Source organism: Chroicocephalus ridibundus, chromosome 3 (genome assembly GCF_963924245.1).
Source record: "Chroicocephalus ridibundus chromosome 3, bChrRid1.1, whole genome shotgun sequence".
In the NCBI taxonomy this organism is placed as follows: Eukaryota; Metazoa; Chordata; class Aves; order Charadriiformes; family Laridae; genus Chroicocephalus; species Chroicocephalus ridibundus.
Genome location: NC_086286.1, coordinates 18,398,523 through 18,423,445, shown reverse-complemented (window position 1 = coordinate 18,423,445; position 24,923 = coordinate 18,398,523). Strand labels below are relative to the sequence as shown.

The 24,923-nt window shown below is 47.0% G+C and overlaps 2 protein-coding genes across 5 annotated transcripts in view; one reads left to right on the top strand and one right to left on the bottom strand.

Annotated features, from left to right (window-relative positions):
• Positions 1–21,580, top strand: part of CAPN2 (calpain 2) — a 29,841-nt gene extending 8,261 nt beyond the window's left edge. The window contains exons 3-21 of one of the 3 annotated variants that reach the window (XM_063328224.1): positions 1,934–2,052; positions 2,422–2,555; positions 3,427–3,595; positions 5,520–5,603; positions 7,189–7,274; positions 7,963–8,037; positions 8,268–8,428; positions 8,771–8,940; positions 10,206–10,217; positions 11,649–11,860; positions 13,161–13,197; positions 14,072–14,137; positions 14,711–14,768; positions 16,640–16,704; positions 17,782–17,850; positions 18,425–18,503; positions 19,528–19,644; positions 20,141–20,199; positions 20,831–21,580. In XM_063328224.1, coding sequence (XP_063184294.1) covers positions 1,934–2,052; positions 2,422–2,555; positions 3,427–3,595; positions 5,520–5,603; positions 7,189–7,274; positions 7,963–8,037; positions 8,268–8,428; positions 8,771–8,940; positions 10,206–10,217; positions 11,649–11,860; positions 13,161–13,197; positions 14,072–14,137; positions 14,711–14,768; positions 16,640–16,704; positions 17,782–17,850; positions 18,425–18,503; positions 19,528–19,644; positions 20,141–20,199; positions 20,831–20,854 — 1,796 coding nt within the window. In that variant the 3' untranslated portion in view covers positions 20,855–21,580. Of the gene's footprint in view, positions 1–1,933; positions 2,053–2,421; positions 2,556–3,426; positions 3,596–5,519; positions 5,604–7,188; positions 7,275–7,962; positions 8,038–8,267; positions 8,429–8,770; positions 8,941–10,205; positions 10,218–11,648; positions 11,861–13,160; positions 13,198–14,071; positions 14,138–14,710; positions 14,769–15,576; positions 15,771–16,639; positions 16,757–17,421; positions 17,441–17,781; positions 17,851–18,424; positions 18,504–19,527; positions 19,645–20,140; positions 20,200–20,830 lie in introns of those variants that run through there. The other 2 variants (XR_010070197.1, XM_063328225.1) reach the window with 2 other exon arrangements.
• An 823-nt stretch (positions 21,581–22,403) lies between these two features.
• The window catches only part of TP53BP2 (tumor protein p53 binding protein 2), a 50,114-nt gene continuing 47,594 nt past the window's right edge, over positions 22,404–24,923 (bottom strand). For both annotated transcript variants that reach the window (XM_063328222.1, XM_063328223.1), the window contains exon 18: positions 22,404–23,155. In XM_063328222.1, coding sequence (XP_063184292.1) covers positions 23,114–23,155 — 42 coding nt within the window. In that variant the 3' untranslated portion in view covers positions 22,404–23,113. The remainder of the gene's footprint in view (positions 23,156–24,923) is intronic.

The following is a 24,923-nucleotide window of genomic DNA, read 5'->3' as shown; positions in this document are numbered from 1 at the left end:
GGATGCACCATGGCACCAGAGGGTGCGCGGCTCCCGGGGAAGGGGCTCCCAACCCTGTGAGGTAGGCTGCAAGGCAAGAAGAGTCGCCATTTTGCAGGGAGAGACGGATGTGCTGTCGCAGAGGAGGGAGGAGGAGCATCCTCGTTGCTTCATAATCTGCCACAGGAGAATGGCAAGGTGATTTTCCTGTTTGGAACCCTTCTGACAGATTTTCTCCCTTTTGCAGTACAAGCAGCCAGAGGCAGAGCTGAAGGGAAAGTTTTATGTTCGATTCTTCCCCTCTGGGTTATGAAATAGTAAAACAGCTCAGGTTTTGAAATTGTTCTGCGATTTCACGTCTTCCACCTTTCGTGAGATGCGAAAAGGGCCACGGGACAAATGCCATTCCTTGAGCTGCTGCCGGGGATCAGCTGTGAGAAGCGATGGGCGGCCTGGAGGGAGCTGCCGGTTGCCTGTGTTCCTCCATGTGCTCTCTGAGCAGTGCCGGGTTTGAGCCTGGGGGTGACCAGGAGCTGCTTCTCCCAGAGACTTTCTCCCAGCCACCCATTTGAATCCTGGCTTCTCCCCTGCGAGATTTTGACCTTTTGCCGTAGGGGAGAGCTTGCTGTATAGAGACGGCTGTTTTGCTGGCCTCTGACTTGCTGGCAGCCGTGGCCGATTGATGTTTCTTGAACCTGCGTTCCTACACATGCTGCAGGACCATTCTGTGGGATCTGATGGGTCATGGCAGATCTGGTAATGGCAACAAGGAGTTTTGTGTGGGGTTGTGGGAGTCAGGGGACCAGCTGGGTCTTTAAATCTCTAATCACCTTGCTAATGGGTTGCGGAAAACCCAGGGCTGAGCAGCAAGGTAGCTGCTCTGTTAAAGTTACACTGGTTTCTGAAAACAGTTAACAAAAAAATAGAGGTAATGTTTACATAGTTGTGATCTCCTCCTCCCTCTGCTTGGTCGGAGATGATGTGGAAAAATGCTATCCAGACAGCCTGGGCCCTGGGGCTGTGGCGTGCAGGCTCGGTGTGTGTTGGCTCCATCCCAGGAAGGGTGAAGAGGTGTGAGGGACTGGGGAACAGTGCCTGCCTTCAGACCTTCCCTGACTCTCTGGTGACTAGCGCCAGAGACGGGATGTGGGACTAAACAGGGAGGCCTCTAGCAAGAGCCTCCAGAGCTGTATAAGGTGAAAGGAGCTCCTGTCTGGCACAAGTCTGGCAAGAGACCTTAAAGGGAGCTTGTCTGTAGGGTAGACCTCTGGACGGCAAGTCAACAGGCGTTGATTAAACATGGAGGAGGGAAAGGAAAACAGCCAACGCTTGAGAAAACACTGGCCTTTTGAGGAGAGACTGCACCCCTGAGTACCTGCGTGTGCCCACAGGCCCGGCTCTTTGCCTTTTCCCCATCCTGCTTCCTAGCCTGTAGACACTCAATTGAATATCAAGGTTTCTTTCAAATAGTCCCAGCATGGGTGATAACTGTGCTAGTAGATCATAAAAAGGCCTGCTTTTACTCTTTTCTTTTTTTTTTTTTTTTTACTCTGGTCTTGAGGAAATGCAGCACTCACCTGGAAATGGTGTGTGTTTGTGTACGTGGATTTGATCTGCCTTAGAGGTAAAGCGATGGGAGGGGTGATCTGATCACAGCTGAGGTGGCTATTAGTTATAATCACAGAGTCACAGAATGGTTAGAGTTGGAAAGGACCTTAAAGATCATCTCATTCCAACCCCCCTGCCACGGGCAGGGACACCTCCCACCAGACCAGGCTGCCCGAAGCCCCGTCCCATTGTCTAAGAGCATTCTGTAAACCTTTGAGTTGTTTAAACATTTCTGTACCTCTCCCCCCACCATTTTAGCATCCACTCTGCATGCACAATCCCTATGTAGTACAAAAACTAAAGAATAAGGTTTTAATAATGAAATTCTTTTTTTTTTTTTTAACAGGGGACTGTTGGCTCTTGGCCGCTATTGCCTCTCTCACTCTGAATGAAGAAATACTGGCTCGTGTCGTTCCTAAAGACCAGAGCTTCCAGGATAAATATGCAGGAATTTTCCACTTCCAGGTAAGTGGAAAACTGTCTCCTGCCGTCCCCGCGGTGCTGGTGGCCAGGAACTGGCTATTCATGTCCACATGTGTGGTGTTTCCTGGAACATTTTGAGGGGTCTCAAAGAGTCAGGCATAAAAATGGAGACATCCAAAAAGGGTCATGATGGCGGAAGAAAGATGACTGCTAACCAAAGAACCGTGAGCAAGGGCTGTCTTTGTGGTCCTTCCTCCACCAGCAGATCCAGCTGAGGATGTGCATCCCTGAACAGCTGGCTGTGAGGAGGGGTTGCTTTTCCTCTAGGAAATGGGTGTTAGCAGATAAACGTCCTGGTGGCCTGAGTGCACAGCGTGGGGCGGTGACGAGGAGTTTGTGCTCTCTCTGCAGTTCTGGCAGTACGGGGAGTGGGTGGACGTCGTGGTGGACGACAGGCTGCCCACCAAGAACGGGGAGCTGCTCTTCGTGCACTCGGCGGAGGGCAGCGAGTTCTGGAGCGCGCTGCTGGAGAAGGCCTACGCCAAGTGAGTTGAGGCCAGGGCAGCCCTGCTAGGGCAAGGGAATCTGCTTTCACCCTGGTCAAATGTCCTCGTGCCTCTCCTTCCCCATAGCATCCTCAACTCCACAGATACTATGCATTTACAATGTCAGCCTTATTGTCACCCTTCAAAACTTCTAGGGTATCCCACAGGGGCTGCTTTAGTAAAGCTTTGCCAGCAGGTGCTTAGGACAAATAGCCGAAAGTATCGGCTTTGCTGCCAGCCAGGAAAAAGAGCTCTTGCACCTCATGGGAAGGCTGTTCCTAGAGTGCTGTCCCCTGTCACCGGGGCCTGGGAAGCTCCGTTTCATCTGCTCTATGCACCTGTGAGGGCTTCAGCATGCCAAGCACGCCGGTCCGCGTGCCCAGGTCTCTCAAATCCAAATTTCCAGTTTTGGGATGGATCGGGGGCAATTCTGCCATCTAACATTACTATTTTCAGTTGACTTAAGAAATTGAGCTGATTTAGGTCAGCTGAAAATTAGACCTGTGATTGTTAAAGGAATGGAACTAGAGAGGCAAATTGTTGGGTCTTGATTTTTTTTTTTCTAAATATTCTTCTTTCTTCAAATAGTGATCATGATTTTTATCATTGATATGACCGAGCCTGCAAACTGTATACATGATCATATAAAATGGGCTTTCCAAGTACAGAGGCGTAAGGAGCAAAGCTGGGGGGGCGCGTTTGTAGCTGCTGTGGTGCTGTTAAAAGCAGGAAAGCCGTGACAGTTGGCACAACTGAGTGCCCCTCTCCAAAAGAAGAGGAGAATAGGTAACCTGATGGTTGTGTGTGTGTGTGTGAGAAGAGGAAAATACAGAGCCTGACGGTTGTCTGTGTGTGTGTCCCCATTCGGCAGGCTGAACGGCTCGTACGAGTCTCTCTCTGGTGGCACCACCACCGAAGGCTTCGAGGACTTCACTGGAGGAATTGCGGAATGGTATGAGCTGCAGAAGGCACCACCCAACCTCTTCAAAATCATTCAGAAGGCACTTCAGAAAGGCTCTCTCCTTGGCTGCTCCATCGACGTGAGTTAGTGGGCTTATTGCTGGGCGCTCGGCTCTTGCTGCGTGTGCGGGCAGCTGGGGGTGTGCACAGGAGGTGCACGGAGGATGCTGGTCCCCTTGATGCCTCCAGTTCCCTCCTTTCCCTTTGAGCTGAGTGTGTGACACAGGCATGTGCTCCTCTGGGGCGTTGCTTCTCAAAATAGGGTGAAATCAAAATAGCCTGACTTCATGCGTAAAAGCTCAGTGCCTCCCATGTTCTTCCTCAAGACGTAAAGCTTTTCCTGTTTCAGAGGTTCACGGTAACGAACTGCACAGGGAACTCATTAGGGGTCCCGATGGACATCTTTGCTCTTGAGAAAAGCCCATAGTTTGGCAGCAGGTTGGCACAGGCTGGGTGGGTTTGGACAGAAAGCTGCTGCCAGTGGCTTCTGCTGTCGGATGCTCAGAGGTAGCAACCTCCGTCCTTGCTGTAGCCTGTTTCTCGCACAAATCGTACCAAAACGTTCCCAAAAAAATCTGGGCTCTGTTCTTGAAGCAGAGAGGCTCAAACTGTTGCCAGGCCTTTAAAAGGCTTTGTGGGGAAAACACGTCACCAGAAGCTGAACCTGCACCAGAAGGGAAAGAGGAGCTTTGGCCCTGCCGGCAAAGGATTCGGCATTGCTTTTAGCCTAGCTGAAATGAGTCTTAAGTATTGTCATTACGATAATTGCCCTGCTCCCAAAGGAGATTACATCTTAGTTATGTCTAAAGGGAAGGTAAACTGTTTACAGGGACCCTGTTCATAATATAACTCAAGTGTTTCCTCCCATTTTTTAAGTTAAATCAGAGTCACCGGAGAGGGAAGCTTCACAGCAGGAAAAGTACTTGGTTTGATGTCAGCGTGCAACTTCACAGCACTTTTGAGGCCTGTTTTACTAGTTTGCATTTAGATGAGAATCCGACATCTGGATTTTTACCCCAGCACGATACAAATCTTGTCGGGGGCTAGGGGAAGTAAATATATTCTTTTGTTGATAAGTGCTGACACTTTCTGTGTTAGAAACTAATTGTTAGTGACTTTAGCCTTTGAAAAATTCTGTAAAATCTCTCCTCTTCTGAAAGAGAAACAGGGACACAGAGGTTAAGCATTACATGGAGAGTGCGCTGCGGGGCAATAAAAGGGGCATGAATTGACAGCAGGAATCGCGTCTGCTTGATCCCACCCTCTCTTTTTGTTACGCTGCTGATCTGCTTGTTTAAAGGTCACGCACTTTCTGAATTGGTGGGAAGGCCATGGCAAACATACGTTTCATAGAGGGTTTAAGCATCCTTAGAGCAAGATGTCGAGCAGTCACTTTCTAGCAAGAAGTGGTTTTTCTCTGCAGCGTTTATAGGCCAGACTGCCCAAGTATTGTAGTGGCCACGAAAAAGTGAGAGGGTGATATGCCTTCAGGTATGAATGGCATCTGACGTGCAGCCTTTTCCCTTGCTCCCCTGCATGGGTGGTGGAGCCAAAGGGGGTGTTTTGACCCAAAAGCAAAGCACTGAGGCTCCCTGGTGATGCCTGGGCAGCCTCAAGCCAGTCATTCCCTGTGTTCTTCCTGGTCCCTTGAGATCATGGACTTTGTCGTGTGTATTCCCTTTGAATGGTGTTTGGAGATGGACCAGAGGGGATGTGCCACACCAAGTGTTTTGGAGCCAGGAGGGAGCTTTGCTGCAGTGGAGGGGTTCTGGCGTGCACCCCGTGTCACCAACATGGGCCCTGGAGGCTCCAGCACCACAACACATGCTGGTGTCCCCTTTCCCCGCCTTGTCACACAGATCCCTCTCGTTGCCTCTGTGCAGCAGCTAAACCCCCCCGCAGCCTGCCAGTGAGATTAAAGTTCCATTGGAGCGGGAAGCTTTGCTCCGTTGGATCTCCTTCCACGCGGGAAGCCACGCTCACTGACTTTCTTTGCTTCTCCAGATCACCAGCGCGGCAGAGACGGAGGCAGTCACTTCCCAGAAGCTGGTGAAGGGACACGCATATTCAGTCACCGGGGCAGAGGAGGTAGGTGGGCTTCCCCGCAGGTGTGAAATGCAGCCAGCTTTGTGCGTGGCCCTCCCCAGGTCGCGGCAGCAGCCACAAATTCATCGTCAACTTGGCAAATCCTTCAGTCTCATCCGTTTTGCCCAATGAAGTTTTGAGTCCCTGCTTTCTGAAGAAATACCGAATTAGTTGGCGTGTGTTGGATAAAGGCAAACTTGACTTCTGGTGGGTTTGATTAAAAAAAAACCCTTTTTATTCATAAGCACTGCTGTTTCCCGGTGAGCGGGGCGGCGGGGAGCCCTGTGCAGAGGGCACACTACCCTCTGCTGGTCACCGGGCCCTTCAGCACATTTCTGTACAGCAGGCAGCACTCTGCCTTACCTGCACAGCAAGACGGGCGAGAGATGTGTGCCAAGGGGGGGGGGGAAAAAGTTATTGTCCCTTAAATGCCCGCTGAACAGCACCTTTGGGCAGGGCACGGTGTTCCGATGCAAGGTCCAAGAGCAGGTAACTGGGGAAGGCAAGGCCAGTGAAAACAAAGGAAGCAGATTGTGGCGTCCTTCCAGGTATGTAATGGACTTTCGGGTGTGTAATGGCCACTTCACTGGTAATTGTTTCTGAAATGCCTCTGAAACTTCAGAGCGAGGTGCAGAGAGCTGCTGACAGTGCTGCGCTGAGGTGGACGCTGCTAATGGGCAGGTTTGTGTGTGTGCATTGGGTCGTCCTCTCGCAGCAAAAGCAGCGAAGAGGGAGTTTGTTGACCTTAATTCACAAACAGGCGTGACTTAGCCAGGCTTTTCCTTTGGACATACGTGCAGGCTTTGTAAGGATAGTTCATCTCGGGCACCGGACCGTCATTTCTGGACTCTGCGCTGCTGATACTCTGCGCAGTTTTCTTGGCTTCAGGCTGTAGAGGTGCGCCAGCTCCTTCGTCAACTTAATGCTCTGTGCGCCCCATAAATACTGCGTGTTCCCACTGAAACTCATACAGCTTTGCTTGGCCTGGCCCCTGTGCGCGCAGAGATCGGCAGGTAACGAGCCAGGGCCTCGGCGCAGTGCGAGGAGGTGCTGTGGTGGCAGGGCTGATGCCGCCGCGCTGCGGGGCATTTGTGTGGTTAAAGGGGCTGTGGCCGGACTGAGTATCCCATCTCTTGTAATACGTGCAGCTGAGATCATATATAGGGAGGGGAGAAAAAAATCAATTTGAATATGAAAGGGTGGTTAATACTTATATATAGATGAAAACTTTAGGGAAACATCCCCTTGTACCTGCTTTCTGGCAGTCCTGCAGCAGCTTTACGTTCCCTTTGCTTGCAATCCCATCAGAGGTAACTTTTTGTAGCAGCGCAAACCAGACGTTTTGGTTATTGTGAGCTTTGATTGCAGAAAAAAAGCCTCTGGAGAAGCTTGGGCACGTGGAGCTCATTCAAAATCGGTTTGACTTCATGTCTTTTCGACCAGCTGAATGTGTATTTGTGTACATACACTGTAGTGTTTGCGGAGTGCTGAGATACTCTGTCATGTCCTCTAATTCCCATAGAAAAGGTGGAAGGGAGCGGAGTGCTGAGTCCCTGTGTAACTCTCCATACACTTCTGATCCCATCAGGTGAGCTTCCGAGGAACGGTGCAGAAGCTGATCAGAATCCGAAATCCCTGGGGGGAAGTGGAGTGGACGGGAAAGTGGAATGACAAGTGAGTCGATGGCTTGCGTGTTCCCTGTAGGCTTTTACTGCAGGGGTACGACTGCATTTCTGCTGTCGTCTGTCTTCCCCCTACCTCGGATTCCTCTCACTCATCTGGATATGATGTCTGCTCCGAGCAGCTTAAAAGAAGCCTCCCACACCACTGTCATCTCCTGCATAGGCATCACAGCATGCAGTGCCCTTCATGCAAACACCTGCCTTTGTGTAAGGCGCAGTGGTTTGATTGGTGGCTCCTACAAGCCTCTCTGTAGCGTCTGCTTCTTTAACAGCCCAGGTTTGGTGGTGAGCTTCTGAAAACTTAATTTCTAAAAGGGCTTTAAAAATCTGTTTCTGTGGTCAGCAATGAATACGCGCTTCTGTGGCTGGGTAGTATTTATTCTGTGTCTTGCTTTTTCTAAAATAAAGCTCCGTCTCAGTCAAAGCATTAGCACTTTTTGCAAGTAGAACTCTGTTTCAGGACCTTACTTTGGATATTGAAGAAGTGAGGTATCAAATACCCCAGGTCCCTGTATTTTAATTCTGCTATGGTTTGAGAGCCCTGGAGCTGCTATCAGCTAGATATTGTGGAGTACTGCAATTGCATGGAGCTGTAAGAAAGTAAAATCGTTGTTCCAGAACAGCTACGTTAGGGTTTAACCTTTACCGTACCCTGTAGTTGACGTGGGGTTGTCTTTCAGCTGCCCAAACTGGAGTGGTGTTGACCCTGAGGTGCGGGAGCGTCTGACCAGGAGGCATGAAGATGGGGAATTTTGGTAAGTACCACCGGGTTTCCATTCAGGCTGAAGAGAATGTCTTCTCCTCTGTTTTTTTTGCACCAGGTAACCTCTCCCAGTACACTAGTACACTCTCCAAGAGAAGTGAGCAAATTCACCCCAAATCCTAGTGCTAAATTGCAGCAGGAGAGAGGATGGATAGACAAGGTGGTACTTTAGAAAACCTGTCCGTTCTAAGGAGACGTTGTCTGTGGCATTGCCTCCCACAGGATGGCGTTCAACGACTTCTTGAGACATTATTCCCGCCTGGAGATCTGTAACCTGACTCCGGACACCTTGGCAAGTGACAGGTACAAGAAGTGGAGCCTGCTGAAGCTGGATGGGAACTGGAGGCGAGGAGCCACTGCAGGGGGCTGCAGGAATTACCCAAGTAAGAGCGTGCAGTCACCACTCTGATGGAGGGAACCCTTTATACTTGTCCACATGTACTTTCTCTGGGAGCTTCTTCTGGGAGCTGGTTTGGGGTGACCTATGAAGGAGGAGGATGTACATGGGATACCTGGGACTAAGGTCCAAAAAGTGCAAGGTTTTTGGGGAATGTGGCTCCCCGATGGGGGATCTAGTTGTGGTTGTAGAGGCTGGGATGGTAGTGTTAAGATTTCCTTCTCGCAGCTGATTTTGGAAATCAGTCTTGCATCTGTCCTAGACAACATTTATGTATCGGCACGGCTGCTTTCAGCATCTGAGCTGTTTGCATAAATCCAATTCCCAGACACTTTCTGGACGAACCCACAGTATTTAATTAAGCTGGAGGAAGAAGATGAGGATCCTGATGATCCTGAGGGCGGCTGCACTTTCCTCATTGGACTGATTCAGAAGCACCGGCGGAAGCAGCGGAAGATGGGAGAGGACATGCACACCATCGGCTTTGCGATTTACGAGGCAAGTAAGGCAGTACAGGTGCATGGGAGGAAAAGGAAAACTTACCCTATAAATGGGGCACTGCAGTTCTCAGATTGGGCTTTCTGTCAAAACTCAGCTGGATTGAGTCGGACACCAGCTGCAGCAAGGAAAGTTCCACATAGATGTTTGGAAAGTTATCCTCCACAAAAACAGCGGTGCAGCACAGGGACAGGTACCCAGAGAGATGATGGAATTTGTGTTCCTGGAGATGGCCAAACCTAGGCTGGACAAAGCCCTGAGCAACATCATTAACTTTGATATTGGCCTTGCTTTGAGTAGGGGGTTGGACCAGAAGACCTACAGAGGCCCCTTCCCACCTATAATATTCTGTGATTCTAGATGGAGGAGAAAAAAATTATTTAAAAATAAAATTAAATAAAATTAAAGCGTAGAACTCCAGTCTGACCTATGCTTGCCAGGCTGTGGTGAAAAGCAGCAGGGTGAGAGTTGCTGTCACGTGGTGGGGATATGACGCCAGCTGGGACACCAGCGGTAGCTTGGGGAGTGTGAACCCAGCAGCAGAACCAGCCAAGACACCTGTAAAACTCCTTCTGCTGAATAAAGGGTCGGAGACATGTCTACAGTAAGTCCTTAAGCAGGACATTTTGTTCAGAGCTGCGAAGCAGCGTTGGTTAGCTGGCAGTGAAAACAGGAGTAATGGTCGTGCCTGCAGGTTGCTCTGTAACCACGGGCAATGTGTGCAACTGCTCGCTTTCTCAGTGTCCCGGCTTTGGAAAAGCTTGTTGGAGAATCTGGTCCCTGTAGGCAAATAAGGTTTAAAGCAAAGCTAGGTCCTCTGAACCCATCAGGAAACAGAAAGCTGCATTATTGTCCCGCTCCGCCCCTGTCCCCTCTCCTGATGGTGGGGAGGACAGGTGGGCAGAAGGGAGAAAGAGAAGATGGGAAGAAATAGTAGAGAAACTGAGTCTAATAAAGATATCAGAGTGGGCAGCAGGGTCGAGGGTCAGCAGGAAGCCACGAGCAGCCTGGCTGTGTCCGTGCCAGGCTGCCCACGCTCCGGGTCAGCCCCGCCTGCCCCCGGGATGGAGTTGGGAGCAGAGCCAGCAGTCGGTGTTGGGTGACGTGGGCTCAGTGCTCACCTTCCCCCTCGAGCTGACTTTTTTTTTTTTTTTCCTTCATTTTTTTCCCAAGAACGTGGATGTACCTGCTATCCAGTGGTGAAAAGAAGTAGCCCCGGAGCTGCCATTCCACAAGCAAATAACTCTCTCCTTTTCTCCTTGCAGGTGCCCCCAGAGGTACGTAGCATGCGTTGGCGGCCAAGATGCAGAGTTGGGGCTGAATGGCTTGTGGGAAGAAACAGTTCAGAGGATCCTCCCTCCTTCACTGCAGGACAATATTGGCTGTGCAGAGTCTAAAGTTAGAGGCCACTTATTCTGGAAGGGGGCTTGAGCCCATGTTGCGTTTTCAGAGTGTCTCGGGTTGGGATGAGAGCTCTCTGTGCTGCAGAAACTCACCACAGCTGCTCTTCCATGGGTCTTCTCCCACCCAGACCCACGCCTGCTCCCCTGGCGCGCAGCTGCTTTTCTCAGGTTTGCGCAGACTTTCGCGTTTGACACGCAACCAGTATTCCAAGGAGGTGTTTATTTTCATTTCCCTAAGCACCGTCTTTATTGGTTTCTCTCTTGTTTCTACCTGCAGGTAGCTGATAGCATGCCCCAGGGGTGCGAGAGGGGTGCACAGGCAATGCCTATGCAATAGGAGGCAGGGCCGCAGACGCCTCTGAGCTGCTGCTCCTCAGAGGAACAAGTGAGGTTGAGCAAAACGCCTGGTAACCTCATTACAGGGCTTTGCTGGAGGCAAAGCACCTCGCGGCTCCTGAGGCCACGCTCAAACCATCTGCTGTTATGTAAAACGTGGTTTCATCAGGAAAGGAAATCGTGCTACCAGTTAATGAAATTTCTTACCTACCTTTTGAATGCCTTAGCAGTACTCTTGTCAGCTGCTCAGCTCTCACCCTAGTGGTTCAAAAATAGGATTTCCATAAAACAGAGACTCTAGCTACAGTCCCCGTGACTTCTCCTCCCAAAGGTGGAACTTTATCTCCCACCGTGGCAGCGGGTCTGACAGGTTTCGCATTCTTAAAAATCCAGGAGGAGGTTTCTGAACCATGCTGGTTCCTGATGTTTGCTTCTAGAGCTGAGCTAGCCCACCTATAAGACCCTACGCAGAGGAGTTTGTTCTGGAAGATGTGACGCTCCAAATATGTTTTTATAAGGCATAATGTTTATTTCATTCTTGGGGGCCTTGATAAGCAGGCGCTCTGCCTTGATGCAGCCTGACCTCAGCGGCAGAGCTGAGCTGCAGTCCTTGGTGGCACCAGCTCTGGGGACCAGAGGGACATGGGTTGTAATCCATCTCACTTTAAAGAAAAATGGTTGGTGGAAGAGTTTGCCAGATGTCTTCACAACCTGTTCGCCAACTGCAAAACGCAAGCATGACCCTAATGATTTATTGAGATGATCCGCAAAATATTGTTTGTACCCACAGCTCAGGAGTACTGTGGTGGGATGTACCCACCCACTTTCTCTGTTCTCTTTTGGTTCTCTTTTTTTTTTCCCCCATACATAGCCAATTGTCATATCTATTACATTTTTAAATTGTAAATGCAAATACATGCAAACTGTGGGTTGGTTGGTTTTTTTCCTTCTTTCTTTGCTTTTCTGAAGTTTTCTGGCCAGACGAATATTCATCTGAGCAAAAACTTTTTCCTGACCAACAAAGCAAGAGAAAAATCGAACACCTTCATCAACCTCCGAGAAGTGCTGAACCGGTTCAAGCTCCCTGCCGGAGAATATATCGTCGTGCCCTCGACCTTCGAACCCAACAAGAATGGGGATTTCTGTCTGCGAGTCTTCTCCGAGAAAAATGCAAACTCCACGTATGTAGCTTTTTTGTAGCCATATTAGAGCGGTGTGGGCACACGGGTGATCTCTGGTCCCTCTCATGGGTGTGGAAGGATGGAGCAGCCCAGGGCTGGGGGACATCGGCTTACGCAGGGAGCGGGGAGTGGGGATGCGCAACTGCCCTGCGCGGATGGGCTGCCGGCAGCCCTGGTTTGTCCCCAGTTTCCCCATGTGCAACTGAGGAAAGTCTGAGTAAACTTATCAGGAAGGAATGGTGATGGAATAATAAAACAGTATAATATAACAAATAATAATAATTATTATTAATAATAATAACAACTCTTGTTATTACTAGCCGTAACCTTTTTAGTTGCTGGGCTGTAGGCAGCTGGGTGCCACAGCAGAGGCTGGTCTGTGGAGAAGAGGAAGCCCCAGCGAGCGCAGGCTGGGCTCTCCACGCGCGGGAGATGCCTGTGCTTTTGGCCATCTGGGACCGCGCTGTTCGCAGCGATTGGTATCACACCTTTGAGATCAGGCTGCAAAAAAAAATTCAAGATACTTGCTCAACCAAATGGTACCTTTGATAAAATTAAAATGGGCTTTAATGGAGCGGGATCAAACCGCGCAGTTAGCTGCGAAGAAGCCGTGAAACAAGAGAGACGTGTGTCGCATCTTAAAGAGCAGCTGGGCTAAGGCCTTGGGAAGAGGCGTGGGATCTTTGGTGTTGAGTTCTCTAATTCAAAAACGCAAAAACCTTTCTACTGTTCTGTAATCTGTTGTTGCGTGTTTCTGTAGCAGTCAGAAAACTGGGATGTCAGTTGTGCGAAGGCACACATCTAGCTTTTGATGGGCCCTTATCGCTGCTTACGCACCGTCTGTTGGTGTGATGCTCCCACCACGGCTGGGGGTCAGTGTGAAACACTTCTGCCACTCTGGCACGTCCGAATGACTTTGTCTCTCACTCTTGCTGTTTTAAAGGAAAAAAAATACTAGATATAAGTTTGATTTGCGCCTGAGAGCCTGGTCCTGGGCCGAGGTCTGTAGGCAGTGGCACTAAGTGACCCAAAGGGTTATGTCTGACCCAAAATCCTGTCTGTGACTCTGCAGGATGTTGCACAGTTTGTAGTGTGGTTTGAAACTCTTGTTGCCGTGGCAAAATACTGCTTTCAGGTGTGGTATGCAGGGTCTGTGGCTGATTTAATCCAGTAACCTCTGAGCTTTGAACGCTCATCGTTATTCCCATAATTTAAAGAATCTCTCATTAACTGAAACTTGAAGCCAGGGCATCAGAAAAGTGACTTGTTTTGGTTTTAATATTGATTTCTTTCTTTCTAGGGTTATAGATGATGAAATTGAGGCCAATTTTGAAGAGGTATATCTTAACTTAAATGTTTTAAATGGAGAAAATTTTGCTGTAAATGAGTGGGGTTGGAGTGCTCTGTTCCCTGCGCGGGGCAGCGCTTAGCTACAGGCGTTGCCAAGAACTGTTGTCCCGCTTTGGAAACAGATCTTTCAATATCCATAGTTGAACGTCCAGCAAATGGAGATATCGTAAGCAAAATGGAAACGTGTTGTCCTTTCTCCAGAATGGTGAACTTGGGCTTCCCAGGTAGAGGAGAATCAGGTACTCCCTGCAGAGGCAACTGGGGCCATGGGAAATTCCCTCTGTTTGCCAGGAATCTGAGAGTGCAGCCCTTTAGCTACAGGGGTGTTTTTGCATGCGATGTTGTTTCCATGAGTAAGTAGTGGCTCACCGTATGCTTAGTCTTGCTGGAGATGTTTCACCTCCTAATGCATCTACAACTCTCTGTGATTTCTTTTTTTTCCATATTTTTTTCTTCCCCAAGATGAGAACTTAATTTTGCTTTCTTGTCTTTAAATGAAGGCAGCTGGTCCAACAGTCGTAGCAGCAGCGACAATGAAGTTCTGAATTTGGGTGTGATTTTTCTTTTTTTTTTTTTAATAAAGAATTTTTAAAAGTGGGGGGGGTTGGGGTTTTTTTTGTGTGGTGCTTTTTTTTTTTTTTTAGTAAAAGACATTGCTAAAGTTCTTAATTCCTGCCGTGCTTGCAACACCAGCATTTTGAGGCATCCCTGAAAATAAAACTGATTAAAATCAAAGTAATAGCACTCTGTACCTTCAACTTTGCCATTTAAATTGTGTTTTACTAGAGGCAAGGAAATGCATTAAGTCCTTCTCAGGCAGAAAAGTTCCTCCTTTCCATATTCTCTATTTCCCTCTCCTAGACCGAGATCAGTGAAGATGACATCGAACCCAACTTTAAAAAGCTTTTTGGACAGCTAGCAGGAAGTGTGAGTGTTTTGGGTTTTTTTTGTTTTGTTGTTTTTTTGTTTTTTTTTTTTTTCTTTTAAGGACTTACTGCTAGCATGGGTGAGTGGGTAAGAGAGACGCCTCGCCCAGCATGGAGTGTAATTCCTGTGCTGAGTCAGATCTTGAGCATGTGCATAATTGTGCGTGCAAAAATCTGTGTAGTTACCAGTCTGCTTACACAACGGATTTGTGAGCGCTCCTGGCAAATGATCTCCTCTCTCTTTGAACTGCAGGCTCGGCTTTTATCTCTGCCGGTCCCTAATTCTGTCCTTTGGGCAGAGCATTTGGTGCGGGCGCGTGGGTCCCTCCGGGAGGTGATGAGGGCTGGGCTGTGCCTTCTGCCCGGGCTGCTCCCGCCTGCCCCGGGGCTCAGGCAAAGGGCTCTGCTCCTGGGAATGGGTGGTGGTGATCCACTTGCGTTTCCATCCAAGGGAAACCTGAACTCCCAAGGGATGTTTGAACTTGGCCAACTTGCCCAAAGCAGTCAGAGCCTGCTTATGAGATGGTGTCTGCAGCTCACAGTGGAAGAAAACTTATTTTCCTCTTTCACGCAGGATGCAGAGATCTCTGCCTTCGAACTCCGCAACATCTTGAATAAAATCATGGCTAAACGTAAGTACTTTCCTCCAGCTGCGGCGTCAGTTGTCCACCAGCAGGTTTCCAGCATGGCTGTGGGAGCGGGGAGCCCACCACTGACCTGGGCAGAGCCAAAGCGCTGTGGCTTGGCGCTCCGTGTGGCCACAGCCAAGTGCCCTGTTCCTTCAGGGGGCTGCGGAAACGCTGGGGCTGTGCACGCAGGACGTGTGCTTTGGCAGGGCACATATGGGTGCTGTTTATCCCAGCATCTCCTACTGGGAACTGGCTGACAGGAAGATGGATGGATTTGATTTAATGCCTGATAACAATCAAGAAAAGGTACTGCTGTTACTTTAGTATTGAACTGCTCAGGATTCAAACAGTAGCCCAGCCAATGGTCTGGGGTGCCTCTGAGAAGGAGAAACTTTGGGGTGTTTTTTCTGTGAAGCGATTCAGAGTTTGGCTCTGCGTTATTTTCCTTTTCATAAAACAGTGCTTCAGATATAAGTGCTTGGAGAAATAAGTGTCTCTCTGTTTTCCAAAGTGAAATCTTAGCCAGGTAGCCGGGACTGCATTGTATGTCTGTGTGCACTAGCCAGTTAGCAATGGTGTGTTGCTGGTTACCAGGCTTGATTTGATGTTCTTCCCTTGCATGAAGCTACCTACAGCTGACCTCCATAGGTCAGAAGCCCACGTTGTCCACAAAAGTCCACCCTTGTCTCTGCAGGCAGACAGTAAGGGCAGGAAAGCTTTCTGTCTGCCTCTTGCTTGTGTTGCACACCTACAAACCAGACTAACTGGGCTGTTTGCTTGGGGAAACATCACAGCTAACTTTCACTCAAAGTCTCTTCATCAGGAAGTCAAAGAGGGCTGCTTATTAGCATCCATTTGCCTGCTTCAGTGCTGCGTCCCTCTCATGCAAAACAAGGACCATCCTCTGACCATTCGCCAAGAGCTTTGTAATTCTTGCTCGTGTGTCCTCCCCCCCGAAGCTCTTCCTCGCTTGGCAAGTCCTGACCCCACTGAGCACACCTCTCAGTGAGCATTGCCTCCCGCTCTGCCGCATGCAAAGGAGTTGTCAGGGGTCATAGCTTACCTCAGAGGGGGGGACCTAAGCAACATCAGGCAACGGTTTCCCATCCGGTGTTTGAGGGAACTGTAGGATTACCGAGTAACAGGTGATAGGACAAGAGGAAACGGCCTCAAGTTGCACCAAGGGAGGTTTAGACTGGATTATTCGGAAAATTTTTTACACTGAAAGGGTTATTAAGCATTGGAACAGGCTGCCCAGGGAAGTGGTTGAGTCACCACCCCTGGAGGTTTTTAAAAGACGAGTAGACATAGTGCTTAGAGATATAGTTGAGTGATGGTTTTTGTCAGAGTTAGGTTGGTGGTTGGACTAGATGATCTGAAAGGTCCTTTCCAACCCAGGCAATTCTATGGTTCTGTGATCCTGACTATAGCTCTACAGGCACCACATCCTCCACTGTCAGCGTTGCATTAGGTACTTGCAAATTCCCAAAGGCTTAGGGATGACAGTAATAACTCCCGGAGCCGGAGGCTGGCATCCCCTGCTGCTCACAGCACTCACCTGGCCCAGGCTGCGGCAGCGGCACAGTCGGACACCTATTGCCAGGGGAGGATTTGAAGTAGGCAGCGGATGGCCATTGAGTAACGAGTAGGTGTGTATTGCAGACATGGTAGAGTACTAAGCACATGTTACCTAGAAGCAAAAAAACCCTGTAAAATGAAAAAGATTTCTTGCCAGTTGCAGAGGAAGCCGCCGATGACACGGAAGCACATAAGGGCTGAGGTGTATACACTGGTGACGGAGCTCCCGGGTGGTGTAGGAAGGCGCTGTGGTACAGCGTGCAATGATAATCCTGTCTTTTGCTCTCTCTTTACAGGCCAAGATATTAAATCTGATGGCTTTAGCATTGAGACATGCAAAATAATGGTTGACCTGTTAGATGTATCCTTTAAGGCTGTTCCTGGATGATATTCTTCTGCCTGTGCTGGAGTAGGTGAGCTGCTGCCTTTGCAGGTGGGGGTCCATCCTGATGTACTAGTGACTCCTGAGGTGGGGGGCTGTTGCTGCTGACCGTGGCACTTGAGTTCTGCCAGGCAGTGGGGAAGATGTGTTTTCAGCCAGGACGATCTGCTTTCAAGTCTTCCCAGCTGTCGGACATTCTGGTTTAGCTGGCGACAAAGTGCAGTTTGTGCTGGGAAAAGGCACCTGGCTCTCAGCGTGGCGTGGATTGCCTTGGCTGATAGAGTTTGAACACGCACATCTGGGGGCACTTCACTGCTCTGTTGGAGTTGGTAAGGGCAGGAGGACTTAGCAAATAGAAAATGAGGGAAACAAATACAGAAACCAGAGAGTATGCTGGATTTTAGGAGTTTTTACTCCTAAGAATAACGGCAAAAGCATAGGATGAAGGATTCAAGTCTAAGAATAGTTGTGTTCAGCTTCCTCGCACAGTGGGCGTTGAATTGCATAGTCAGAAAAAGGGAAAATTACCAAAACAGAATGATGCTCTGCTATAATTTGGTGTAAAATATGGCAGGCCGTAGGGGCTCCTTAGTGGGTTTTGGGAGCCGTGCCAGGTTCTTTTGTTAGCTGTTTGTGCAAGAACTTAAGTTCTCCAAATGGCAGGCTTGGCTGTGGCTTTTCCTGTTTATAATGCAGGCTTAGGAGTCATGCTGCTATAACTGCAGGTGTTGAACCAACAATGCAGAAGAAAATCACATAATCTCAGCTGGTTTATACACGTATTGAAAAGAGAGAGAGTTGCCAAAGGAGGAGCAGAAAGATCTTGTGACCTGGTTGTGGTTTAAATGCATCAATCACCTTATTGATTTCAAAAGACATCTTGGACAACAATTGCATATTCAACAGGATGAATCCTTCAGAGAGGACTTGCATCCTTCTCTTAATTGCAAATTTTTTTTAAGTATTAAGTCACCACTGCCTACGTAAGTAAAACCCAGCACAGGGAGGGGAGGCCCTTTTCCTTCCTTCCAAAGAGCTTACCTTAACTCGGAGAAGAACGACGGGAGTGGTAAACTGGGACTGAAGGAATTCCACACCCTCTGGACGAAGATTCAGAAATACCAGGTGAGACGCAGCCTTTTTGGGCAAGCACGCAGTCAGGCGTAGAGGTGGCTGGAGACTGATTTGCCTCGGACACTTCCCCAAGCAGGGGCTCCCGCTCGAGCTCAGGATGCATGTCTGTCCTTGGTCGCCCAGGTTTTGCCCCTCAGAGCCCAGGGGTGTGATGGCTTCAGCCCTGGGGGGAAGGGCTGAAGGAGAGGCCGCCTCTCTTCCTGTCGTGCACTTTTGAGGGGTTTCTGGTTTGTTTTAACTCGTGTCCAAATACGTTTAGCCTTCCCACTTAACAGAGCGAGTTTAATGTCAGTCTTGCTGCTTGCTTGGGTAGCGATAGTGCCATTTTGCACAGGTGTCCAAGGAATTCTCTGGAGTCTTTATCCACTCCGGCTGCTGCATTAAAAAGACTTTCCAAAGCTGATTTTAGACAAACTCGGGGATAAGTCCCTGTTTCTTCAGACCAACGTTGCAAATGCTACTAAGGAATGTGCAGGCTGCATTTCAAACTGTTTGACTTCTGCCGAAAGCCCAAACGTGCTCTGAATTATTGACAAGTCTTAGCTTTGGGTTTTGTGTTCTGCAGAAAATTTACCGGGAAATTGACGTGGATCGATCTGGTACCATGAATTCATATGAGATGAGGAGAGCGCTGGAAACAGCAGGTATTTATATCGCTCTGTCTCTTTTTAGGATTGTATCAGTTTCAAGCAGGGTTGGTAGACACTCACTAGTCGCCTGTATATCACTTATAAGCTGAAAAATCCTGTGTTCCTGGACCTGATGGAAGGCCTCCATTTAATCCAGATGCTCAGCGTGGGCTCCTGTCTTTGTGTAGCAGAGTCTTGCCACGCAGGCACCCGAAAAGCATCTCAAAGGAGTGATAGGTTTGCGGTTATTTTCTTTGGTGACCAGCTTTTGAAGCACAAACTGTAACAGTCTGGTCTTATAAGAGCATACTGTCATCTTGCAGTGAGTCTCTCTGGGTAAACGGGGGTTTGGGATAAGCCCGTGAAAGAGGGATGCTGTGACCTAGGGAATGGAAGTGGCTTGACCAAGGGGTGATGCTCGCAAGAGAGCTAAAAGAGGAGTCAGTTTGCTCCTGCAACCACTGAAAAGCAAATCTGAGTTATGGCAGTGAGTGAGGCGGGGGTCACAGACCCATACCATCGCAAATTAACTTACTGATCTCCTGGGGATGCCTTAATGTCAGCGCTTGGGCTTTCTGGCGCTTTCCCCTCCTGTCACCGCCTAAGATGAGGCAGCATTTCTTTTCGTCCCAAAGTTTGGGGGCTCTGTGGAAATATAGACCCGTTTGCCCACAGAAAACCACTGCTTCATCTCGGGTCTTGGGGGGCCGAGTCGGGCAGCCACCTCGTTGCCCAGGGAAGGACGAGCTGGAGCAATTGTCCGTGTCCTCAGGGAAATGGGTGTATAAGCGTGGGAGAACATGCAGCAGAAGCAATACATGACCTAGTCACAGCTCTAAATCCCTCCAAGAACAGAAGGGGTTGTTGGGAGTTTCCAAAATGGAGCAAATACTCTTAAAATTTGTGAATTTAATCAAAAGTAGCCCATTGAATTTCTGGCCATGTATAAGGTTGAGGTTTTTTGTTGGTTGGAGCTTTTTGCCTTTTTTTTTTTTTTTCCTTCCTCTTCTTTTTTGAATCCTTGACATTGTATTTTTAGGGTTCAAATTGAACTGCCGGTTACATCAAATCATTGTGGCTCGTTTTGCTGATGAAGACCTCATCATTGACTTTGATAACTTTGTCCGGTGTTTGATTCGGCTGGAAACCTTGTTCAGTGAGTACATGCTTAAGAACCAGACAGACTCTGTTGCTTTGTGTTTTCGAGTCCGGGATAAGTTATTCAGAAAACTTTTGTACTGGAACCAAAGCAACTTCCAAGCTGAGCTATAAATCTGGCAACCCGGTCTGCACACTCCTCCTAGAGCTAGGAATCAGCCTTTTAGGCCAGGCTGCTGAACCAGAGCCAGGCAGTCTTTCATGCAAACAACTAAATGTTGATTTAAAAACAAAAAAAAAATCAATCTAAACATTTACGGATTGACAAATAGCGTCAACACTACAGAGTGAACTGTTAAAAACGTTCAGTCTCATTCTTGCCCACAGGCATGCAACAGCTTTAGTGTGGCTCCTTCTGGTTTGGGGTTGTAGACCACTGTTGAATTTTAGTCTCTGGGACTAAACTCCTTTTTGATCCTGAAGCACGAGGAAGGGGCAGGCTTTCCAGGTAGTTCCTATATTCATCCTTGTCTGTCATCTCTCTCCTGCCACAGAAATGTTTAGAAAACTGGATACTGAGAAAACTGGAACAATAGAATTGAACCTTGTTAATGTAAGTTCATTTATTTCTAAAATACTTGTTTTCATCTTTTTTTGGGGGGGTGGGGGGTTAACAGTAGAGACCGTCCTGCTCCGTTCTGACTGATTATGGATGATTATGTGTACACACATATATGCTGGATTTATATAGCTTGTGTATTTATAAGCGGTCTTACCCTTTTTTAAAATGTACCTACAGCACATTCTCTAACAGACAGACAAGAACCTGATGCCACTTATCCCTTACGGGCAGGAATCTTGGCTGACGTGTATGCAGGCTTCTTCCCTGCCTTTTCTGTCAACAACAGCGTAAGCTGCAGGTGCAGAGGCAACTCGTGGTCTTGACCACATCTGCCCTATAGAAAGGACTAAGTTAGAAGAAAACTACCCTCCTACACATGTTCAACTTGCTTATTACCCAAACATAACTTATTTCTGGAGCTAAATGAGGAATGTGCAGATCATCCCAAAACTCTTCTGACTTAAACAAGATATAAATTTAAATCATTCAGGAAAGATCTTAAAATTACTTCTGTAACAATAGACTTTCATCCTTACGCTAGAAATGGGAACACGTCTACTTCTTACCGGTATTTTTACTAAACTTAACCTTGGGCTATTCTCCTCTCCCTCTCTTGTTGTAGTGGCTGTGCTTTACTGTCATTTGAGCCACTGACATCAGCTCAAGCCACCTCAAAAAGAGCAAGACCAGGTGAAGATAATCAAGCAAACATACAAGTAATATTCTAACGTGAATGTGCCTTAACGTATGCATGGCAAATGTTGCACACAGTTATACGAAGGAAAGCATTCTACTTCAACAAGAGAAGACTCTGCAACCTCATTTTTTATGGGCCTGACGATCTTTTATCTACTATTATATATCCTCTGTACAAAAGCTTTGATTTAATATAAATCCTCAGTGCAACTTTTGAAAATACTGCTTTGCTAATATCTTTGTATTTATGGTGTTTTACATGATTTCTGGGAGAAAGCTCATGATGGCTTGATGGTCTGGTTTAATAAGTGCTTTTTGAACGACAGCTCCACTCCATCCTGTGTCTCTGAAACTAGAAAAGGGATGGTGTTGCAGGTGTTTAGGTGAGATATGGGTCTCTTGTGTGCTTTTTGTCAAGCCCCAGCTTTGTTCTGGTTCAATATTTTTTTTTAAGACTTTACGTAGCAAGTATGTGTTTGACCAAACTAAAGACAAGTCTTTCCATCCTGACCATGGCCATGCCTCTAGCAGGAGGCTGTGGTGACAACCAGACTCTTCCAAGAGAAAGCCCATGCTCTCAGGTGGAATCTTGATTTCCTGGATATTATTTATCTTCCTTTGAAATAAAAGAAAGTGTATTTATCAGTAGAAATAAAGTTTGCAACACTGTTATTCTTTCTGCCACTAAGGACATTATTATTTTTTTTTTTTTTTAGAGATAGATCAACACAGAGCATATGGAGAGCTCTCATTGTCAGAAAGAGAGTATGTTGCTTTTTATAGGGGGAGAAAATCAGCGTTCTGGTGTTGACTAGGTTGTGTGTCAGTTAATGAAATGCTAGATAGTTTGATACTTTATCTGATGCTTTAAAAGATCAGTGCTTGAAAAACTAAAGGTTTCCAAGAAAGGTGACTGATGGTATATACCCTGTACCCAACCCTATTGAAATCATGAGGCTGGGAACATGAGCAGGTTACTGCTTCCAGGAGTTCTCACTGCTGCTGGCTTAAATTTACCCACCTGAGGAATTGCGTCCTCCTTTCTACAAACACGGTCTTGTATTTATGGGCACCTTTTCAGAAAGCAATAAGGACCTACCTCGTAGGAAAACTTCAGCCTGAAGAGTGAAGCACTTCCTAAATACCCTTAAGGTAAGATTTGTTCCTCTCTATTTAATAGTGTTCATTATCAAGTGATTATTGATGAACAGACAAGATACAAAGGATAGATCTGTGGGAAAGGCTTTGTTTGGAAAATACTTGTAACAAGTTTTTTTCTTAAGTATGTCCCTTAGCTTTTATGGTTAACAAGGTTATATGCAACTGACAGATCTGCCTTAATTTTAAGTACAGAAAAACTGTCTTGAACAAACTGGGGAGGAGCGGTACAACTTAACACAGAAGGTAGAGGAATATTAGCATGGTGTAGAACAGCAGGGTGTCTCACTGCTAACATTTTCAGATGGTCTAATAAAAACATGACACTAAAATACCCAGAGTTAAAGCTTAAGAGGAGACAAAAGTTTAATGGTATCACAGTCAAGTAAAAACAAGTAAGTTGTCAAGGACTACAGAAAGTTTCTACACTTAGTTTTCAAAGTACAAAATACAATAAATACATGAGGCTCTTTTTGTAAAAAGAGGAATCTAAAACTACATTGTCTGTTACAGCACGTAATATTTTGGATACATGGAATTCCTAAGATGCTACAGCATTTTTAAAAGTTATTGCTTAATGGATTGGTCACGTGGTTGTCACTGTTCAGATGCAGTTCGGTTTAGCTTCTTCAACAAGTGTTCTGTTTCCAGCAATAAGCCTCGGGATAAATTTGGACAGAGCCAAATTAGCTGTTTCATGATGATTCCTTCAATGGTAAATTGAAAAGGTCCTTGGCTTTAACGCAGAAAGATGTGAAATTCTTTTCTGCCATGTTTGAAGAAATCAGAGTGGGTACTTGAACATAATGGCTCGCTTGGACCAAAGGCGCAGAATTTCATTTGCTTGTAACCATTATTTCGTCTTGTAGAATGCCCTCATCTATTTGCTAATGCATCAATCCTTCATTTGTTTTCAAAGCACATTCTTCATAGCTTTCAAATTACATTGTCATTGAAATAAGTCTCATGATATTGGAACCAACACAAAATGAATTTTTTTTTTGTAAGTCATCCATGATTAGTACTTCAAGAATCTGGCTTCTGTACTATTTCATGCCAAGCTTCTTTGTCTAGGTTTAATCCTTGGATACAGCTGAGGGTAAAATAGAAATGAGATTTAAAATTTTAGTGCTTTAAAAGGTTAGGTTTTTTAAAGGAAAAAGAAAGAAAGAAAAACCTCTCTTTGGTGCTACAATTCTAATGTAATGTCTAGTAGCAAAAATATGGTTATAAAAAACACCCAGAGCACTAACAGATACAAATTTAGCATTCTTAGGCAAGTTTAAAAACTACTAACCATAACAGGACAAGAGGAAGGCACTGTAAAGCATGTAATTCAGTACCTCCAGCTCTACCCAGATTTGGCTTTGTAAGTCAAAAAGACTTTTGTTCTTAGTGAACTGTGTGGTTTTCCCCTGTTTTATAACAGAAATAGAGAGGTATTAAAGTCTGTTTTGCTTTCTCGCTCTCAATGCCTATCAGCCTTTACAGATCTATAGCTTTGGGCAAGCTGGAAACATCTGGCTGCATAACGGCCACAGAAGAGTAGGAGCTGTGCTTTAGATAGTGGGTGGCCAGTTAAGTGAATTTAACTGCCCAGCGGTAAATCAGTAGCTGCCACCCCCTGGCCCTTGAGCTGTGTGCTAGTGACACATTGCGGCTGCGCACAGAGAGGCACGGAGACTGCCTCGGTTGCAGGGTGACGATTGATGGGACGCAGCTCGCCACAGCGTGCAGCAGCACTGAGGTGCTTGGGAAGTTCTTGGCTTCCATTTGCAAAGCATGGCTACTGGCATATAAAAATATGCCAGTATTTTTACTTCCACTTGCAAAGCATGGCTACTGGCATATAAAAATAGAAGCATACACTTCATACAATTAGGAAAGATGAAACCTCCATGCTGTGAACGGCCATGCATGCCTACATTACATCCTGGGTTTTTTCAGCTAATGTTTTCCTTAAAGCTGCTCTCTTCAGCCAGACTGTAGCTTTCTTCTTTTTCGTGGTCAGCTAATGATTAAGAAAAGACCAACAACTTCACCCAAAGGTTTGTCTCAGCCTGCCGTGACTTCACCACTAGCAGAGATTCAGTCAGTCAGTCAGTCAGTCACAGTAGCATAACACCTGATAGTGTTCAAAAGATTTCATTTGGTATGAAGAAATCAGTATTTTGACAGTATTATCTTATTTGCATTCAGTTTTAAGAGCTCTCCCACAGCTTAGGGAGTTAGTGAGTCAGAAGGGCAGAGGACTGATGCAGATAATTTCATCCTTGTTTTTATTCAGTGCACCTAACTGCAAAAGGATAAAGCAGCTGTGATAAATTAATATAAGACCGTATCAAACTACCAAACATTTCCCTCTGTGCTGAATATCTCAGCCTACATTTCAGCTGCTATATTAAGAGTCCAGTAATTGCTTTTGATAATAACCACGGAATCCTTGGCACAACTGAACGTGCACAAGAGTGAACAGTGAATACTGGGCCTGGGTAGTTGTCCCCAAAGGTTCTGTTTGGATTGTGTTCTGTTTGAAGGTTGAGTTGTGACCCCCAGTCTAAGCTGTGTTGCCTTGTGCTTTTTAGTACAGGAGCACAGATGCTCCTGGTGTTCTCACACACCTGCGCTCAGGCTGAGAGCACAAGCTTATGAAGTAGCACCTGCCCAATTCACCCTGGGGCAGGAAAAAAATAAAAAGCTGCCATTTCTGACCTTTCTTGACCTTGTTGTGCAGGGCTGATGGCTGCTCTCAGTCCAAAAATGCTTACATTTGGAAGGGAAAAACCTGAGCAGAAGTACTATGCTAGGGAGAATTTTACAGTACATTGTGGGTAGGCCTGACCTGAAAGCAATACAGAAAT